Source organism: Centropristis striata, chromosome 17 (assembly GCF_030273125.1).
Source record: "Centropristis striata isolate RG_2023a ecotype Rhode Island chromosome 17, C.striata_1.0, whole genome shotgun sequence".
NCBI classification, from domain to species: Eukaryota; Metazoa; Chordata; class Actinopteri; order Perciformes; family Serranidae; genus Centropristis; species Centropristis striata.
Genome location: NC_081533.1, coordinates 34,046,621 through 34,067,923, shown reverse-complemented (window position 1 = coordinate 34,067,923; position 21,303 = coordinate 34,046,621). Strand labels below are relative to the sequence as shown.

The 21,303-nt window shown below is 35.1% G+C and overlaps 1 protein-coding gene across 1 annotated transcript; it reads left to right on the top strand.

The window, feature by feature from the left end:
• Nucleotides 1–3,454: 3,454 nt before the first annotated feature.
• On the top strand, nt 3,455–19,053 carry LOC131989668 (arfaptin-1-like). The gene is made up of 8 exons (XM_059354966.1): nt 3,455–3,637; nt 7,227–7,302; nt 12,798–12,882; nt 12,998–13,110; nt 14,284–14,505; nt 16,070–16,227; nt 16,396–16,570; nt 18,484–19,053. The coding sequence occupies exons 2-8, from the start codon at nt 7,252–7,254 to the stop codon at nt 18,637–18,639; spliced, it is 960 nt and encodes a 319-aa protein (XP_059210949.1). The 5' UTR covers nt 3,455–3,637; nt 7,227–7,251; the 3' UTR covers nt 18,640–19,053.
• Nucleotides 19,054–21,303: the final 2,250 nt, after the last annotated feature.

Sequence of the window (21,303 nt, the reverse complement as noted above, 5' to 3'; positions counted from 1 at the left end):
GTGCAGAGAAGGTTTTCTGATAAACAGAATGTAGTTTCCTGTGTTTCTGGAGGCGAACGACCACAGAGACGTGTTGCTTTGTTCACATACTGTAACAGTCCTCTGAGTCAAAGTCAGCCCACACTTTAGCTGCTCACATTAAAGCTATAAGAACTGAACGTTTTCTCAAGATTCAGTACACTGTAAACAATTGTCTTGTAAATTAAAAAAAACATTAAAAAATGTTGCCAGTATTTTACTGTTAATTCTACAGTTCCCTTACTGTTATCTACTTTAAAAACCACATACTGAATTACAGTAAAATCCTGCATTTCATTGATTTTTACAGTAGACTAAAACTCAAGCTAAACTAAAGCTAGACTAAAGCTAGTTGCAGTATTGTTGCTGTAAACAATGCAGTCACTTTTTGTAAATAGAGCATATTACTGTCTGAAAGCCAATTACTATGAATTAAGCGCTGTCTTCACTGTAACCTTAGTCATTTTAATAAACCATATACTGAATGAGTTAGTTAAGTAAAATACAGCCATTAGAAATGTGGACAAGAAGAGACTTAGAAAATATCACATATATATATATATACACTACTGGTCAAAAGTTTTAGGACACACCAACTTTTCCAGATTTTAATTGAAAATGATGCAGTTTAATGTCTCAGTGTACTCTGAAATGAATGCACATTTGCAACATTTAAAATTCTTTATTGAGCATGATAGTGTTTTGAAAGTAAAAAAAAGATTCAAAATCACATTTTATGTTGGACTAAAGGACTAAAAAAAGACACAAAATGACAAAAAAAAGACACAAAATGACAAAAAAAGACACAAAAGGACTAAAAAAAGACATAAAATGACTAAAAAAAAACACAAAATGACCAAAAAAGACACAAAATGACCAAAAAAGACACAAAATGACTAAAAAAGACACAAAATGACTAAAAAAAGACACAAAATGACCAAAAAAAGACACAAAATGACCAAAAAAAGACACAAAATGACTAAAAAAAGACACAAAATGACCAAAAAAGACACAAAATGACCAAAAAAGACACCAAAAGACACAAAATGACTAAAAAAAAAACACAAAATGACCAAAAAAAGACACAAAATGACCAAAAAAGACACAAAATGACCAAAAAAGACACAAAATGACTAAAAAAGACACAAAATGACCAAAAAAAGACACAAAATGACCAAAAAAAGACACAAAATGACTAAAAAAGACACAAAATTACTAAAAAAAGACACAAAATGACCAAAAAAAGACACAAAATGACCAAAAAAAGACACAAAATGACAAAAAAAGACACAAAATGACAAAAAAAAGACACAAAATGACTAAAAAAAGACACAAAATGACCAAAAAAAGACACAAAATGACAAAAAAAGACACAAAATGACTAAAAAAAGACACAAAATGACCAAAAAAAGACACAAAATGACCAAAAAAGACACAAAATGACTAAAAAAGACACAAAATGACTAAAAAAAGACACAAAATGACTTAAAAAAGACACAAAATGACTTACAAAGACATGAAAAGAATTCAAAAATGGACAAAATAGCCCAAGACTCCATAGAGTTAAGTTGTTAACCCATTTCTTGTTCCCTGAAAAAGGCCTACTTGTATAATTCTGAAATGTACATTATTTTTCAGTTTTGGTTAAGCTTACCTTTTTTTATTTACCTCTGGCAGTTCACCACTTACCTTTGGACCCTTTCAAGCTGTTCATTTGACTTGAACTGCTTGAATTTCAATAAAAAACTGGAAAAATTGGGCTGTTCTAAAACTTTTGACCAGTAGTGTATATTTTGTGTCTTTCTTTCATTTTTTCCTGTCTGAATCTAAATGGAGCTGTACATAATAAAGTGATGAACTGTGACGTTTTCAGGAAGCACAACCTGTTTTTAAAAAAATATTTTTCAAAATGAGTTGTTTATGCTCAAAACAACTGAAATAAACCAACCAAAAATAAAACGTTTGTGGACAGATCCTTCATAAGCCTCTCTGCTGCTCTTTTTAATACTGATTTTATGAAACCTGGCTCACTTTTTATTATCTTTATTTCAACTTCCATTTTTTGTGAATTGAATGTTTTTAATATGTTCATATTTTCTTAATGTCTGTTCAATGTGAAGGACTTGACGCACTTTGTATAATGTGTCATAAAAATGTACAGTCAATAAAGTTTATTATTATTATTATTATTATTAGGAGCTGCCCTCAAGACTTCCACATTTGTGCGCTTTTATCAACTAATCGATTAGTTTGTTGATTGGAAATAAGTCACTCAGCATGAAAAAATGTAAGAAATATTAACTGTAAACTGGATAAATGCTGCATTTAACATTGTTAACTAACAGGCTTCTGTTTGTTTACTCTGCATGTCACTGTTATTATTTAATAGAGCAGCGTTGCTACGGCGACCCCTGGAGGTTTGAATGTTCAGCACATCTCATTATGGATCACAAACTTTATTAAATATTTGTATTCTACTACTAAGTCTCAAACATTATTGATTGACAGCTTTAATTTCCTTAAATAACAACGAAAGGTTGATTACATTTGTTTAAATTTAAGGTAAATTAAAAGAGGAAATAATAATAAAGGAAATAAAATAGAAATAAATAGAGGGTAAAATGCAAAAGGACATAAATAATTGTTCAATTATAGGAAAAAAAATCTTTATAATTTTTTAATTATTATTTGTTTTGCTACTCAGACACATAGGGATTTTGATAATGTGTTTAATCTCTTTGGCTTTTGTAAATGTATTATTCAAATTATTTTTATTTTAATAACGATATAAATAAATGAGCTAATACATTATAATAATTGTTATCATACATAATTATAATATATATATATATGTATTATATATAAATATATATGTATATATATATATTTATATATATTTATATATATATATATATATAAAAATAAAAATATAATAAATAAATATAATATATAATAAATAATATAATATAATAAATACATATAAACATATATATATACATATATATATATATATGTATATATATATATACATATAATATATATATATATTAAATATAAGAAAAAAATCTTACCAAATTATTGTTGCCTATATTTATTTATAATATTATTTTCGGCACATTAATTATTTAATTTAAATGTATTTTATTTTATTCAAATTTAATTTAAATTGATTTTTATTTTATGCAAATTATTATTATTTTTCTAATTTAATTTTATTATTATTATTATTTTTATTTTTCCACTACTCGGACACATAGAGATTTTGTGTTTAATCTGTTTAGCTTTTAGTAAATTTATTAATATATAAAAACTACAACAAAAACAGCAACAACAACAACAAAGGCTATCCCCGCCCCTCCGGTACGAGCAGGAAGTCCAAACCGAGCGTCCCTTCAGTGAAGTAAACGGTAGAAAACACTTCCGGGTGTCTTGGACTCTTCTTCCTCGCTTTAATCTGTAACTTTAGTAGCGGAGTTTGTTCTGTTTGTTACATTTAATATAAGAAGAGCTTGAAGAACTACAAACCACAGAAGAAGAAGGAAAACAGTGACGGCCAGAATAACGACAGAAGAAGAAGAAGTTTGGCTGGAGCCGTTGGAGCTGTTTCACCTCATTAAAGGTCATTAAACTTTCATTATTTTGACTTTAACGAGCTGAAAGTGATGATTTATTGCTTTATAAACTTATCATTATGTGTAGGAACACTTTAAATATCTGCAGTTTATCTGAATCATTCGGGAACACGATGTCTTTAGTAACGTTATCTTAAAAACAAACATTTAATCCAACATTACACTTTATTATTGAACTTTTATAGTCTGAGGAGGAACTAAACTAAACACTAAAAGTACATTTACAAACATTTAAAAACAGGTGTGCAAAAAGAGTTGCGTTGTGTGTGGACGGTCCCTTTAATTCCTTTTTTTTGGGTAATTTTGTGTCTTTTTTAAATCAATTTGTGTCTTTTTTAATAATTTTGTGTGTTTTTTAATAATTTTGTGTCTTTTTTTAAAACGTTTTGTATCTTTTTAAAATCATTTTGTCTTTTTTAATAATTTTGTGTCTTTTTTAAATCATTTTGTGTCTTTTTTAATAATTTTGTGTCTTTTTTAAATAATTTTGTGTCTTTTTTAAAACATTTTGTGTCTTTTTAAAATCATTTTGTCTTTTTTAATAATTTTGTGTCTTTTTTAATAATTTTGTGTCTTTTTTAAATAATTTTGTGTCTTTTTTAAATAATTTTGTGGGTTTTTTTAATAATTTTGTGGGTTTTTTAAATCATTTTGTGTCTTTTTTAATAATTTTGTGTCTTTTTAAATCATTTTGTGTCTTTTTAAAATCATTTTGTGTCTTTTTAAAATCATTTTGTGTCTTTTTTAATAATTTTGTGTCTTTTTTAATAATTTTGTGTCTTTTTTAAATCAATTTGTGTCTTATTTTAATAATTTTGTATCTTTTTAAATAATTGTCTGCCTTTTTTTAAATAAAATAATAGTGTCTTTTTTATAATTTAGTGTCTTTTTTTATAATTTTGTGTCTTTTTTAAATCAATTTGTGTCTTTTTAAAATCATTTTGTGTCTTTTTAAAATCATTTTGTGTCTTTTTTAATCATTTTGTGTCTTTTTTAATCATTTTGTGTCTTTTTTAAATAATTTTATGTCTTTTTTAATAATTTTGTGTCTTTTTTTAAAAATAATTTTGTGTCTTTTTAAAATCATTTTGTGTCTTTTTTAAATCAATTTGTGTCTTTTTTAATAATTTTGTGTCTTTTTTTGATCATTTTGTGGTCAATTCGTGACTTTTTTGGTCATTTTATTTCTTTTTTAGTCATTTTGCGTCTTTTTTGGGTCATTTTGTGTCTTTTTTTGGTCATTTTGTGTCTTTTTGGTCATTTTATTTCTTTTTTAGTCATTTTGTGTCTTTTTTTGATCATTTTGTGGTCAATTTGTGACTTTTTTTGTCATTTTGTGTATTTTTTTTGTCCTTTTGTCTTTTTTTGGTCATTTTGTGTCCTTTTTTAGTCATTTTGTGTCTTTTTGGGTAATTTTGTTTCTTTTTTGGGTCATTTTGTGTTTTTTTTGGTCATTTTGTGTCTTTTTTGGTCATTTTGTGTCTTTTTACTATAAATACTGTTTTTTTTGAAAATCATAGAAATGTTTTAAAATTCTGATGTTTCTAACAGTTAACTGGTATTTATTAAACACATGAAACAAAACTGTGAGCAGAAGCGTGGCTCTATCAGTGGAGTTTGATCTTGTTGTTCCAAGAGGAAGATCTATTTTTCTTCCTTTTTAGATTAGCAGAAGTAGAGATAAACACATTTAATATCTTGTGACAGGAGTTTAAAATGTTCTTCTGGCTCAAATCAAACACAAACGGTCCCTGTAAACCAGTTTATACTTTATATCAGGACGTCTTTAACTACTGTAGCAGGTCAAAGCTCATCTTTATACTGTTTTATTACCATCAAATCACCTCAGATAAGATGTTTGTACTTTGCACTGATTGTAAATAAAGTTTAGAGGTGGAAGTATTTCATTCCTTCTGACAGGAAGGAGGTGAAGTTGCAGCAACATAAATCTCTAATGCAACATGAAATACGGGCTGAGGCTTGTTACTTTGGACCCACTCATAAATATCTTTAATTTTCTCTTGTTTCACCTGCTCAGTGTGTTACATTATGGATTTATTTTCAGCACAAGTTATTTTTTAACCGTCTAACTTCTCATTAAAGAAAGAATAAAACACACAGCACGTAACATGAGACTAAACAAGCAGCTGAGAGGAAAAAACACAATAGAAAACAGTGTTGGGCAGCTAAAACATGTGTATAAATGAGCTGCTGAGACCTCTAGGAGAATCAGCCTCATGAAACTTTACAACCACTAACTAGAGACCTGGAGCAGCTGTTCTCAACCTTGGGGTCCCGGCCCCAATTGGGGTCACGAGATGATTTCTGGGGGTCGCCAAATCATTTAGGAAGTCAGCTCTGTCTCCACTGTGTTAAAGTGTTCATGTGTTTTAGTCTTTTTGGTCATTTTGTGTCTTTTTTTAGTCATTTTGTTTCTTTTTTGGGTCATTTTGTGTCTTTTTTTTAGTCATTTTTTTGTCTTCTTTGGTAATTTTGTTTCTTTTTTGGTCATTTTGTGTATTTTTTGTCTATTTTTTTGATCATTTTGTGGTCAATTTGTGTCTTTTTTGATCATTTTGTTTTTTTTTGTCATTTTGTGATTTTTTTGGTCATTTTATTTCTTTTTTTGGTCATTTTGTGTCTTTTTTTTGTGTCTTTTTTTAGTCATTTTGTGGTCAATTTGTGACTTTTTTGGTCATTTTATTTCTTTTTTTGGTCATTTTGTGTCTTTTTTTAGTCATTTTTTGTCTTCTTTGGTAATTTTGTTTCTTTTTTGGTCATTTTGTGTATTTTTTGTGTCTTTTTTTGATCATTTTGTGGTCAATTTGTGTCTTTTTTGATCATTTTGGTTTTTTTGGTCATTTTGTGATTTTTTTGGTCATTTTATTTCTTTTTTTGGTAATTTTGTGTCTTTTTTTGTCATTTTGTGTCTTTTTTCGTAATTTTGTTTCTTTTTTGGGTCATTTTGTGTCTTTTTTTGGTCATTTTGTGTCTTTTTTGATCATTTTTTGGTCAATTTGTGTCTTTTTTGGTCACAAAGACCCCAAAATTTAACAGAAATATTTTTATTAACAAGAAAAATGCAACATGTAAAAATGAACAGAACCACAGGTTAAATATTTATAATAAAAAACAGTTGTGCAAAAAGAAACTGCAACTATGATGACAAGCTTCAGATACTCGATACTTTTGAAAATGAGTATTGTATCCGGATACAACGTTTTAGTATCGATACTTTTGACAACCCTACCCCCAAAAAATCTACTGCACACAACCCAGAATATTAAGGGGTTAATAAAGTAGATCTCCTGTATTTTGGTCGAGTCAGATTTGTGTGTTTCTCCCTTTTCACCACTAGGTGGTGCTGTTAAACCACATTGACATTACACTCAATAGAACATAATAAACTCCACAGTTCAGCTCTTCACCAGAATGTAAAAGCTTTTTTTGTCTAACTGCTCATTTAAAAGGCCCCCAGTGGTTTAAAAGTGTCTATTTATTTTATGTCAAAGTATAAAAATAAAGTATAAAAATACTAATTAAACTTTATTGATGTTTTTCTGTTCTTACCTCCAGGAGGAAGAGAAGTGGGCGTGGTAAGATGATGGAGGAGACGTCCGGCACCACAGAAGAAGAGGAGACTCCTCCGAGGGTGAGACGGCAGGAAACCTCTCCACTTAATGTATAGTTATATATATATATATGTGTATATATATATATATATATATATATATATGCAAAATACCAACTTTTAAGGTGAAATTAAGCATTATTTGTGTCATTTTTTTAAAGCCAACATAAATATTCAATCAATATCACTTTTAAATGTTCCAGTTGGTATTTTGCATATATATATATATATATATATATATATATATATTTTTTTTTTTTTTTTTTTTTTTTTTTATTCTTTTTTTGGACTCAGCACCCTTGAGATATGTAAGGTAGGCCGGTTCCTGACTTGTACCCATAAATGCTCCTCACTTCTTATAGGAGGCCTTTATTCTGAAATCCGTCTAGACTACTATTTGAAGACAAAATATAGACTCTAATTCATTGCGACAAACAAAATAGAACACGTAAAACACATAAAATTGTGTTTTTAGTGAATTTAGGAGAAATCTCAAGGCTCAAATGTAGTAAAATATAAACAGAAATGTTTGTTTATCGGAGAAAATAGCCTAAAAATGGACCAGTGCTTTAAAAAACCCTGTTTCTGCCTGTGCTGTGTTTCCTGAACTCCTAGTGGAGTATCTGTATCATGCAGCAGTGTGTTTGTTCTCATTAGAACCTCATTATTCCTCCCAGCAGCTGACCAGTGTGTTATCAGTGTGTTACACATATAAAACCAGTGTGTGTTTGATGTTTCTGTCCTCTACAGATTCTGCTCACACACTCACACGTTATGCAACAAGTGGAACAAAAAGGGAAGCGTGAGGCTGCCACAATGTAATCAGCAGCTTGTCAACAAACAAAAGCAGCCGGCTGATAAACAGTGACAGCCAGCGTTGGTGCATCTGATAAGACGCCATTGTTGTGGTTAATATTGGCGGCGAGCCACAGGAGTGGTCAGCTGGAGCTGTGATGTCACCAGGTGACTCACCTGTGTGCAGAGAGCTTTAACAGCAGCTTACCCCGCTCACTGAACACAATCTCACACGCACAGTTCAGATCACCCAAAAAAGAAACAAAATTACCCAAAAAAGGAAACAAAATTACCAAAAAAGACACAAAATGACCAAAAAAAGACACAAAATGACCAAAAAAAGGAAACAAAATGACCAAAAAACACTCAAAATGACACAAAAAAGAAACAAAATGACCCAAAAAAGAAAAAAAATGACCAAAAAAGACACAAAATGACTAAAAAAAGACACAAAATGACCAAAAAAAGAAACAAAATGACCAAAAAAGACTCAAAATGACACAAAAAAGAAACAAAATGACACAAAAAAGAAAAAAAATGACCAAAAAAGACACAAAATGACTAAAAAATGACTAGAAAAGACACAAAATGACTAAAAAAAGACACAAAATGACCAAAAAAAGGAAACAAAATGACCAAAAAAGACTCAAAATGACACAAAAAAGACACAAAATTACCAAAAAAGACACAAAATTACAAAAAAAGACACAAAATGACCAAAAAAAGACACAAAATGACCAAAAAAAGGAAACAAAATGACCAAAAAAGACTCAAAATGACACAAAAAAGAAAAAAATGACCAAAAAAGACACAAAATGACTAAAAAAGACACAAAATGACTAAAAAGAAGACACAAAATGACCACAAAATGACTAGAAAAGACACAAAATGACCAAGTCTCCGCCATAGCACTGAAACGGCCCTTCTGAAAATCACCAGCGACCTTCTTACTGCAGCTGATTCTGGTTTGCTCTCTATCCTCATCCTCCTTGACCTGAGTGCAGCCTTTGACACACTCTCCCACACCATTCTCCTCAATAGATTATCCTCCATCGGCATCACTGGCATCCCTCTCGACTGGTTCCACTGGTTCCATCTCTCAGACCGCACTCAGTTCATCCAACTTAAATCCTTCCGTTCCCAACCCTCCCCTGTCTCCTCTGGTGTCCCCCAGGGCTCTGTCCTGGGTCCCCTCCTTTTCATTACTTACCTCCTTCCCCTTGGCCTCATTTTCCGTAAATTCAATATTCTTTTTCGCCGCTATGCGGATGACACCCAGCTCTACCTCTCCACCAAACCCAACTCCATCCTCCCTCCCTCATCCTTGACAGATTGCCTCTCTGAACTTCATACCTGGTTCACCTCAAACTTCCTCAAACTTAACAGTGATAAAACAGAAATCCTTTTAGTTGGTACTAAATCCACTCTACTCAAAGTTGACAGTTTCTCCAGACAGAAATCCCTCCATAAGCTCCAACTGGTCCAGAACTCAGCTGCCCGTATCATCTCCCAAACCCCCTCTTTCCACCACATCACCCCCATCCTACAGCAACTCCACTGGCTTCCAATTAACTTTCGGATCAACTTCAAAACAAGGTTATTATAGTTAACGAAAACTAACGAAATAACGAAAACTAAAATTTAAAAAACATTTTCGTTAACTGAAATAAAAATAAAAACTAGAGTTTTTAAAAAAACCATAACTAACTGAAACTGTATTGTGTGGTTACAAAACGAACTAAAACTAACTAAAATTATAGTGAAAATGTCCTTAGTTTTAGTTTTTGTCAACTTTTTTCATTCATAATTCAGTGTTTCTGTTTGAACATGCAACACATGGTGAATATGTTTACTGAGACTGGGATGTTTACACTAGAACCAAAATACAAAACACCCAGAACTGTAAGAGTTAATAACCTTATTGGGGCTGAGATGATAAACCAAAGGAAATAAAGGAAACATTTATTATGACCTCTTTGAATCACGCACCCAACACATAGCCCATTACAAAAAAACTACAACTAACACTAAAACTAATAAAAACTAAACTAAAACTAAGCATTTTCAAAAAATAAAAACTAAACTAAAACTAGAAAACTCACTCTAGAAACTAACTAAAACTAACTGAATTTGAAAACAAAAATTCACAACGAAATTAAAACTAAAACTAATGAAAAATCCAAAACCATTATAACCTTGCTTCAAAATTCTTCTTCATACCTTTAAAGCCATCCACAACCTTGCCCCTCCCTACCTGTCTGACCTCCTTCACACTGCCACCTCCACCCGCTCCCTCAGATCCTCCTCTTCCATCCACCTAACTGTCCCCCCTGCCCGGCTTACCACCATGGTAACCACCAAACTCTGGAACTCACTCCCACCGGACATCCGAAACATTGACTCCTTCCCTCAGTTCAAATCCTCTCTCAAAACCCACCTTTTCAGGATAGCATTCTCACTATAGATGTCATGATGTTTTTACTAGCACTTTTAATAGTTTTTGTCTTTGTTTTGTTTTGTTATCTGTTTGCTCTTGTTTTAACTTGTAAAGTGTCCTTGAGTGACCTGAAAGGCACTGCTAAATAAAATGTATTATTATTATTATTATTATTATTATTATTAAGAAGACACAAAATGACCAAAAAAAAGACACAAAATGACCAAAAAAAAGACACAAAATGACACAAAAAAGAAAAAAAATTACCAAAAAAGACACAGACACACACACACGCTGTCATCTACGATTAAGTGAGATTAAAACAGGAAACGTCAACTCTGGAAGTCGTCCTCCATGTTTTCATTTTTCTTTCCAAGAATTGATGCTCAGGCCAATGTGCAGGGTTTTACACTTATTGAAACACACACACACACACACACGCAAACTCACGCACACACACACACGCACACACGCTGTCATCTACGATTATGTGATTATGTGCATTATATATTGTATAAAATAAGACAGAAAATGACCAGAAAAGACAGAAATTTACCACAAAATGATCAAAAAAAGACACAAAATGACCAAAAAAGACACAAAATGATGAAAAAAAGACAAAAATGGCCAAAAAGACAGAAAATGACCAGAAAAGACAGAAAATGACCAAAAAAGAAACAAAATTACCAAAAAAATACACATAATGACCAAAAAAGACACAAAATGACAAACAAAAAACCCCCACAAAATGACCAAAAAAAGACATTAAGTGAAAGAGAAAGAGAGGTCAGGAACGCTCAGGAAGTGGTCACCTGACACACACACACACACACACACACACGCTGTCATCTATGATTAAATGAGATTAAAACAGGAAACGTCAACGCTGGGAGTCGTCCTCCATGTTTTCATTTTTCTTTCCAAGAATTGATGCTCAGGCCAATGTGCAGGATTTTACACTTATTGAAACACACACACACACACACGCAAACTCACACACACACACACACACACACACACACACGCATACACACACACACACACCTGTGGAGGGCTCACCGGGCCGGAGGAATTTGGCTCAGAGTTGTTGTGTCGCATTGAAGAGACAGCGAGGCATGTAGTGACGTAAAACAAGACACACAGTCACACACACACACACACACACCTACACACACACACACACACACACACACCTTTGCTCTTTCCAAAGGTTATAGAGCTGCTGTGTGACAGGAAGCTGGTCTCTTAAAGGGACGAGCTGCTTTAAAACACTGATTGGTTTATTGATTTAGATGACAATCAGCAGTCTGCAGCTCCTCGTTTATAATGACAAAACAACAGACTAAACCATCTCTGTCCCCAGTTACAGACAAAACTGTGAGTGTGAGATTCTTTTTTTGGTCATTTTGTTTCCTTTTTTTGGTCATTTTCTGTCTTATTTTATACAATATATAATGCACATAATCACATAATCGTAGATGACAGCGTGTGTGTGTGTGTGTGTGTGTGTGTGTGTGTGTGTGTGTGTGTGTCAGGTGACCACTTCCTGAGCATTCCTCTCTTTCTGCGGCCAATCACAGCGGGGGAGCCATCATCTCTGTGGCAACCTCACAACCTTTTGATCTGTGCTCTGATTGGCCCCCAGGAGTATCTCCAGTTTCCCACGGTGATCCTTCCGAGTGTTGTCACGCCGCTTTGATTTCTGACCTTTGACCTCTTTACTGGGGATGTTCCCGTTCTCAGAACTGAGAACTGCGTTCAAATACAGCCGGAAATTTGATGTTACAGCATGACAAAAATGCAGCTAGGAATCTAAACTTCTGTTTGCTTCTCCAGCCTTTAATTCAGCTCCTGGAAGAGTAAAGCAAGTATACAGATATTTTTGAAAACATATTTTTCCCCCTCTGTCTAAAAAAACAAACAAACAATGTTGTCCAGAAAACCCAAGTTTCACAAAATATCATCGTCCAAAATGGTCGTCGATCCAGCGGGATATCAAAGATAAGTCAAATACCAGAAAAGAATGATCCAAAACCGTTATTTGAAGGCAAAATATTGGATCTAATTCACAGCAACAGCAATAAAGAACATGTAAAACCCATAATATTGAGTTTTTAGTGAAATTAGGCTAAATCTACAGGCGTAAAAGTAGTAAAGTTTACACCTAAATGTTTGTTTTGGATGCTCTGAAAGAAGACGTGCTATGGGAGAAAAATAGCCCAAAACCACCAAATTGACCAGTGCTTCTCCTTTTTTATTTTTATTTTATTTTATTTTTTTACAGGATGCGAACAGTAACTGCAACCACACCGACAACAGCGTTGCTTCCTGTCCAGCTGAGGCCGCCATGGAGCCGGGGCAGAGCAAAGGTAAACCGTGAAGGACCAAAAAGTGGTGCAACAGGAGCTGAATGATGAGAAATATTGACACAAACATCAAATTAATCTGTTGTGCTTTAATTTGAATTCAAACTTTAACCTCCAGAACTTCCAGTGACGCCTCAGAAACTAGGACCTGTAGTTGTTCAAGGAACCAACAAGAACGCAGCCAGTGAGAAGCTGGAGAGAGTCCGCAAGTGGAGCATCACCACCTACAAGGTGAGAGGCATCGCACTGATTATTGGTAGAATACAGTTGAAACCAGAAGTTTACATACACTATATAAAAAGACACATATGCTTTTTTTACCAGCTTCAGCCAGCATTCTCACTGTCTGATTTCATGTCAGACAGTGAGAATGCTGGCTGAAGCTGGTAAGAGTGTGTCATTATCCAGTGAAACGAGTCCTGAGACATGGGCTGAAAGGCCACTCTGCCAGGAAGAAGACATTACTCCAAAAGAAACATAAAAAAGCCAGATTACAGTTTGCAAATGCACACAGGGACAAAGACCTTAATTTTTGGAGACATGTCCTGTGGTCCGACAAAACTGTTATCTGTCTGTTCTATGTTTCTTTTGGAGTAATGGCTTCTTCCTGGCAGAGTGGCCTTTCAGCCCATGTCTCAGGACTCGTTTCACTGGATAATAACAGACTTTTACCAGCTTCAGCCAGCATCTTCACAAGGTCTTTTGCTTTTGTTCTTGGGTTGATATGCACTTTTTGGACCAAAGCACGTTCATCTCTGGGACACAGAGCCCGTCTCCTTCCTGAGCGCTATGGTGGCTGGACATTCCCATGGTGTTCATACTATAAAGTATAAAGTTTACTACTATACGGTATGATTATTAGAACAGATGAATGTGGAACCTTCAGGCATCTGGAAATATCACCCAAGGATGAACCAGACTTGCGCAAGTCCACAATTATCTTCCTGATATTTTGGTTGATTTCTTTTGACTTTCCCATGATGTCACACAAAGAAGCAGTGTGTTTCAGGTGTGCCTAAAAAAACATCCACAGGTGTGTCTCTAATTAACTCAAATGTTGTCAATGAACCAATCAGAAGCTTCCAAAGACATGACAGCATCATCTGGGCTTTCCCAAATTGTTTCAAGGCATAATAATGTTAGTGTATGTAAACTTCTGACTTTGAAGAAAGTAATAAAAAATTGTCTAAAAAAATCCTTCTGTCATTATTCTGGAATTAAGCAAATAGAAATAATTTAGGTAATCCTAACGGACCTAAAACAGGAAAAGTGATTCTCTGATTTCATGTCAGACAGTGAGAAAAAAAAGCATATGTGTCTTTTTATATAGTGTATGTAAACTTCTGGTTTCAACTGTATATAATCAAAAGATATCTGATCAATAACGCCGCTTTCTGGCCTCAGTGCACCCGCCAGGCTCTGGCGGAGAAGCTGGGCCGCGGGTCTCGTACGGTGGACCTGGACCTCGAGCCTCGCCTCGAGCTGCTCAAAGACGACCGCCAACGCTACGACGGCGTGACCAAGCTGGCTCAGACGCTGGCCAATCAGCTGGCTCAGTTCACGGTGACCCAGAAGACCCTGGGGGACGCCTTCGCCGACCTCAGCCTCAAGACGCCAAACCTGCACGTGAGTCTACAACTTTTACCGCCATCACTGCTCATTCAACTGACCCCGCCCCCGATCAGTGACTGTCCAATCACAGCTCAGCAACTGCAACTGTACTGTTCTCATCAGAGTTATGAAACAGGAAGCTAAACTAATTTCTCCAAAAATCTCCTCCAATGATCAGGCTGTTTGAAGTACTTGGCAGGATTTTAATGAAGAAAAGGTAAAACTGAAAATAAACAAATAATACAGACAATATTAACCATTTGCATGAGTCAAATATACCTTAAAACATGTTAAATCCTCCTAAACAAATATACAAATACAAATAAACATACTCACTGGCAATGCCACAAGAATAAAGAAGGATGAGGATTGTTGCTCTACCGGATAACAAACAGGACTCCTCTAACCGTAAGGAGACCGGAGAGTCACCAAAATAAAAGTCACCTCTTCAAAATAAAAGTTTCTTCAATTTCTACCAACTGTTAGATGACAGCAACCAAAGATACCTTTCAAAGAGTTTTATGTTTTCTACAACCAAAAGACAAGAGGAAGAATGTAAGGAATGGATTAAGTAGTGTATTTATCTCCTCTAACATGAGCTGGAAACGTTAGCATCCCCAGAAGAGTTCCGGATAAGTTGGACGAATCCTTTGAAAAACGTAATAAACAAAATGCAATGATCTGAAAATCCTTTGCGACCTACATTCAGTTTATGACATTTGATGTTCAAACTGGGAAACCTTGTTAATATTTTCACCCATCTTGACTTTGATGCATTCTGTGTTTATCTGCACAGCGTCCCTGTTAACTAGGGTTCTTTTATAACTTTGTACCTGCATCACAAGACTTTTAATGTTCAGGTTTGTGCTAACAGATGAAATTTTATTTGGTCTGAATATCGTTAGCCTCATAGCATATTTGCCTAAGTCATATTTGAGCGTTTCGGAAAACAAGAAAAAAACGATACATACATCACACTGGTCTTTTTTTGGAATGAACACAGAGTACTTCTGCTCACTAAACGCTATTCCGAAAATATGAACAGGTTCACTGCAAAAACTCAAAATCTAACCAAGAATACTGATCTTATATCTTGTCAAAATGTCTTATTTCTAGTCAAAACAAATGTCTTTACACTTACAATAAAAAGTGTTTTGCTAGCGTTTACATCACTTCGTTACCTTGTCGCAGAAATGTGATTAAAAGTAAAAACACACTTCTCCTAATCCCTTTGATTGACTGAAAGTACATTTATTGTCTAGAAATTTGAAGTGTTCTGATAGGTTGAGAACATAGGCAATAAGGCAGAAAGATGCAGCAGTAGTAGGAGAGTAAAGTTAGGCAGATATCACAATTTGGCCAAAAAATGACATAGGCAATTATGCTATGAGGCTAACGATATGTAAGTTTCTGGCTTTGACCACAAATATAATTTTGCAAGTTTGCAAGCTTGTAAAATGTTAGTAAAAGCCGCTAAAACCTGCAAGCTTCTGGAGTCCCGCTGTGGCCAACAGCCACATCTAGAGTCCAACAGGACGATAAGCTGCTTCTGAAGTCACTCTGTCTTTCTTTCTGTCAGGTGGAGTTTGGTGTGAACGCAGAGGCTCAGAAGTTTCTGTCAAAGAGCGGCGAGACTCTGACGACGGCCATTAACTCCTTCACGTCCGACATGAACACTCTGGTCAACAAAACCATCGAGGACACAATGATCAGCGCCAAACAGTACGAGGCTGCCAGGTGAGAAGAACACAAATGTACATTATATCCCTGAAGGGCAACAAGTTAAGCTTCTCCATTAGGAACTCTTGTATGAAAAACCCATGGTAATTCCAGTTTTGGTACCTCACCACCACCAGACCTCAAGACTAGATGACCATGTAAACCTCTCCACCTTTTTTTTTTTAGGGTCCAGTACGACGCGTACCGAGTGGACCTGGAGGAGCTGAACCTGGGACCCCGGGACGACGTCACCCTGCCCAAACTGGAGCTGGCCCAGAAGGACTTCCAGAGCCAGAGGGAGAGGTACCAGAAGGTCCGAGACGCCCTGTCCATCAAGGTCAAGCTGCTGGAGGAGAACAAGGTGAGACGGGTCAGAGGTTTCTGAATCTCAGTCCTGCATGAATCCTGCAGAGAGAGTTCAACTTAGTTACAGTACTTTCTGTCATCATTTACATATTTTATCAATTTTTCACATTATTTGTATGCCAGTTTGTTCAAATAATTCAATTGTAAAGTTTTTTGTTATGTTTTTGCCACAAAATTTAGCTGCGAAATCTATGTATTGAAACTTATAAAGCAGTAAATATGTTTTCTGATAAATGGAAACAGAAGGAACAATAACACTACACCTCGTTATTGTTTAATTTTTAAATACTAGTTCCGAGATTTTGTTTTGTTTTTAAGAAAGTACTTAGTATATATATATAATATAATCAGACCTCTGTCAAAAACGACCCAATACATCTATGTATGAAAATGTTTTTGGGCCTCGGGGCAATCGCACCGAGCACTGGTCCCTACAGCAATATCTGTAGGGACCAGTGCTGCACTACTGTTATACTGTGGATTTCTTCTTCTTCCTCTTCCGGACGCAATTTCGTCCTGCTACTAGTCCTACAACTTAAAGAGTTGCAGGACAAATTATATATCAAAACGTGCGGTTTGATCGGGATCGGTGTGCTATTACTTTTCTCTACAGAATACGAATTTTTCGCGACATAAGTCGCGAAAAACTGCCCAAAATTTTGCATTGAAATGAATGGGACGACCGACAAAAAATGAGCGAAAAAGAACAATAATTGGAGATTTTTAAACGTCTACTTCTCTGGCATAATTTCACCTAGAGACTCCATTTAAACTTTAAACCGTAGACACAAGTCTTGTGTATCGGTGTATTAATCCACGTTCCGATAGGTCATATAGTTTTTTATCAATCCCTGTTCAATGACCATGATCATTTTTGGAGAAATTCTGAGATTATAATGGGTGTGTATTGCACGGAATGTTCGTGTCAGAGTGTGTGACATCATCGCCAGAGTGTAGAGGGAGAAAAGAAACTGTCAAAAAATAAATTTGAAAACTGCGCTCCAGGCCGCAAATACTCTACAGAAATAATTTATACATAGAAATGTAGGAAAATTTGTCTTCTCCCTCACAATCCTCTGGTAAAGCTGTCAGAGTTATAGTTTGGGCGTAGGACGCACAGATGATCCACCAACACCACCAACAGCCTCATTGGCTCCCATATTAAAAACGCAGGAAGATTTAGGAAAAAAGGACGATGGAACATTTTTTTAGATCGCTCTAATGAAGCTATTTTTTAATTTTTCTTTAAAAAAATCATATGTAGACGTTCAGGAAGAACTCAGGACGCTCAAAGTGAAGTCGGATCAATGATAGGTATTATGGTTTTGCCAAAAATGCTTTCTGTTCGAGGCCAGAAATTCGAGTCCACCTCTGGCTGCTGTCACTCTTTCATTAACAGGTGTCAGTTAATTCTGTTGATTGCTTTGATCTTTGATGTGATTACAGTTACAGATACACACACACACATGCATGAAATACGCACACTCCTCACACATGCATACACATGCTTCAAACACGCGCACGCACGCACACACACAGTAATAAAGTATCTGTAAAATAATTTACTACCAAACTGTTAATGTGATTTTAATTATACACACACACACACACACACACACACATTTTGAGGTTAAAGGGCATAGTTTGAAATCTCTGAAGAATCTCATCATAGTGTACACACACTGGCAGTAGCCCCCGTGGCCCTTTCAGAATTTCCCCAGAGGAAATTTTCTAGTTTTTAAATTAAGACCCATCTGGTCAAAGAAAAACACTGAGATATGTCTTGGTTGTACTCGACACAATGAGGTTAATGCTTCATATTCCTAAAAACATTTTAATGAAAGTAAAGAGTTCCACATTCAAGCTGGTTTGACTTGACAGATGGTTAATTTCTCTCTCCATCTGCAGGTAAAAGTCCTCCATAACCAGCTGTGGCTGCTCCACAGCGCCGTGGCTGCCCACAGTTTATCGTGTCAAAGCTTCCTGGAGCAAAACATCCAGCAGGCCGCCGAAAACCTCAACAACCCGAGCGTGGACGCCCCCTCCTGGCTGGAGGAGAGTTGACAGCCAGAACTGGCCATGTGACCAGACGCTGGTTCGGAGGGTATTTTTGGTTTAATGGACTAGAAATGTTGAAAATGGTGGGAGAGTTTTGGGATAGTTAGGCGGGTAGGTAGTTTATTTATACCACAGAGGAACTGGGAGTTTGTTAGTTTGGGATGAATTTCCAGCATCTGGAAAGCGGCAGAAATGGGGAGTTTGATCATTTAGACCAGGGGTGTCAAACTCAAATACACAGTGGGCCAAAATGTAAAACTTGGACAAAGTCGCGGGCCAACATTGATATTTATTGAAAAAATGGACCTAAACAAGTTCAAACGAAATGGAAAAAGCAAAGCTTGATATAACTTAATATTGCAAACATGCAAAATCAAATATCAAATAAAACAAACAAACACATCAATGGCATTCATTTCTTAAATAAAATTTAAATAAAAATCATATGTCCCTTTATTTTATATGCGGCCTTCTTTAAATTTAAATTTAACAGTAATCTTTTTCCACAGGCTAAAAATAAATGTGAGAATAAAATAACAATAATAAACCAAATGACTAATAATAATATCCTTCAATGAATGTGCAGCCATTCAAGCCTTGGACTAGCAAGAAAAAGTGCATAAAGACAACTTTAATTGTTGCTCAGTTTGCTCCACACTGATCTACTGTGTTCAAGCTAGAACACCAGCAGAGCATTCTGGGATTTGTAGTATTATATTTTGGTATTTCCTTGCGGGCCAAATATAATTATACTGCGGGCCAACAAAGAGTTTGACACCTCTGATTTAGAAGGAAATGACTAATTATGGATGTTAAATGGGCTCCTGTTGGTCTGGAAAGACTTAGCAAAACGTATATGTATAAGCAAAATGCATAAAAAGTCTTCATAACGTTCATTATTTTGAACTCTCGAAATTATATTTAGAACAAGAATAATGTCTCTTTCTGTACCAGACATACAATACTTGTGACTTCTGACCTGTTTAACAGACGAACACATACGCAGCCCTCCTGGTTCTCCTGCCTCTGTCTCAGTGTGTTGGGGAGTAAATCCATAATCCTCTGTGAGGCACTAAGCCTTTCTTTGAACTTTAGAAATCCTCCGCCACTGCAGTCAGAAACTCACAGCCACCAAAAGTGCCTCGACACCAGCTTCTCTTTTCCACAGGGGCTGGTACGATCCACAGCTGGCTTCAAAGATCATATGTAGCTCTAGCTAATTAACGTTAATGCCAGAAGTTATTTGCTAAAAGACTGAACTGAAACTTGTTCTGTTCTCTGGTTAATGTGTTTGTTCCCAGCCAAAGATTACTTGTCCTAGTAAGATTGCAAAAGGACTGTATGCTTTTGAAGTTCAACAAGACAGAGATCAAAATCTCCTGTTTAAACACATCCATTATATATTATATATGTTCTTCATGCTCATTAACTTGATCAAATATTCTGGTATTTGGATCAGATAGCTGGAGAAAAAAAAAGGACTGTATTTGTCAGATACATTTAATCAACATTTTGAGTTCTAGCTACGGTTTGTGAACAAAAAATCAGGCCACCAATCCGAATTGTAGTATCTGTACCTTCTCCAGCCAACAAAAAGTAAATTTCTGAATTGATTCTTTGAGTAAAGATGAAATTAATCCCCTAAAGGCTTTCAAAACCAAACTCCACATTGTAGTCAGTCAGCAGACTTTCCAGACCCATTGCTACGAACCAAAAAACATTACTGTATGCTGACGATGATGCTTTGTTTGGTGGTAAAGAACTATTGGTTCAAACCAGTCTTTTAGGAAATATTTTGAGTAGCCAAAGTTTTTGCCCATGAAGATTTGGGTGGTTGCTGGATAGCCAACCAGCCACAAATGTACTTCCTGTTGAAATTGTCTGGATGGCTGTTGGCCATTTCCTCCTCTGTGACATTATTTGAATTGTTGCAAATTTTTGGTCTGAACAGGCCTGTCAAGTAAACCAATGTTGCCTTATTCGTTGGTTTAAGAAAATAGGGTTGGTTGTAGCCGATCTTTCATCAGTAATCAATGATTTATTTACCTTCTATCCTGTAAAGATTTGGACAGTTGAAGTTCTTTAGTCAGCAGACTTTTCAGACCAGTAATTAGCTACAAACCAAAGTAGTACCTTTGTCAGTAGCCAGAGTTTTTGTGTTTATTCACTTACTCTGGCCCGTGAAAATTTGGGTGGTTGCTGGCCATAAATTTACTTCCAATTGAAATTGTCTGGTTGGCTGTTGGCCATTTCATGCTTTGGTTAACTTGACAAGCCTGTTCAGACCAAAAATAATGTTGCAGTATGTTGACAATGTTGCCTTATTCGTTGGTATTAAAAAACGTTTGTAGCCGAAGTTTCATCAGTAACCAAAGATTTTGTGTTTAGTTACTTTCTAACCTGTAAACTTTTGGACAGTTGAAGTCAACAGTAATTTTCTACAAACCAAAAAACATTACTGTACACTGATGATGATGCTTTGTTCATTGGGGAAAAACTGTTAGTTGTAACCAATCTTTCAGGAAATATTTCACACTATATATATATAGTGTGTATTTAATTACTTTGGCCTGTGCAGATTTGGATGGCTGCTGGATCGCCAACTGTTAACTTACCAGCCACAAATTTACTTCCAGTCGCAATTATCTGTTTGGCTGTTGGCCATTTGTT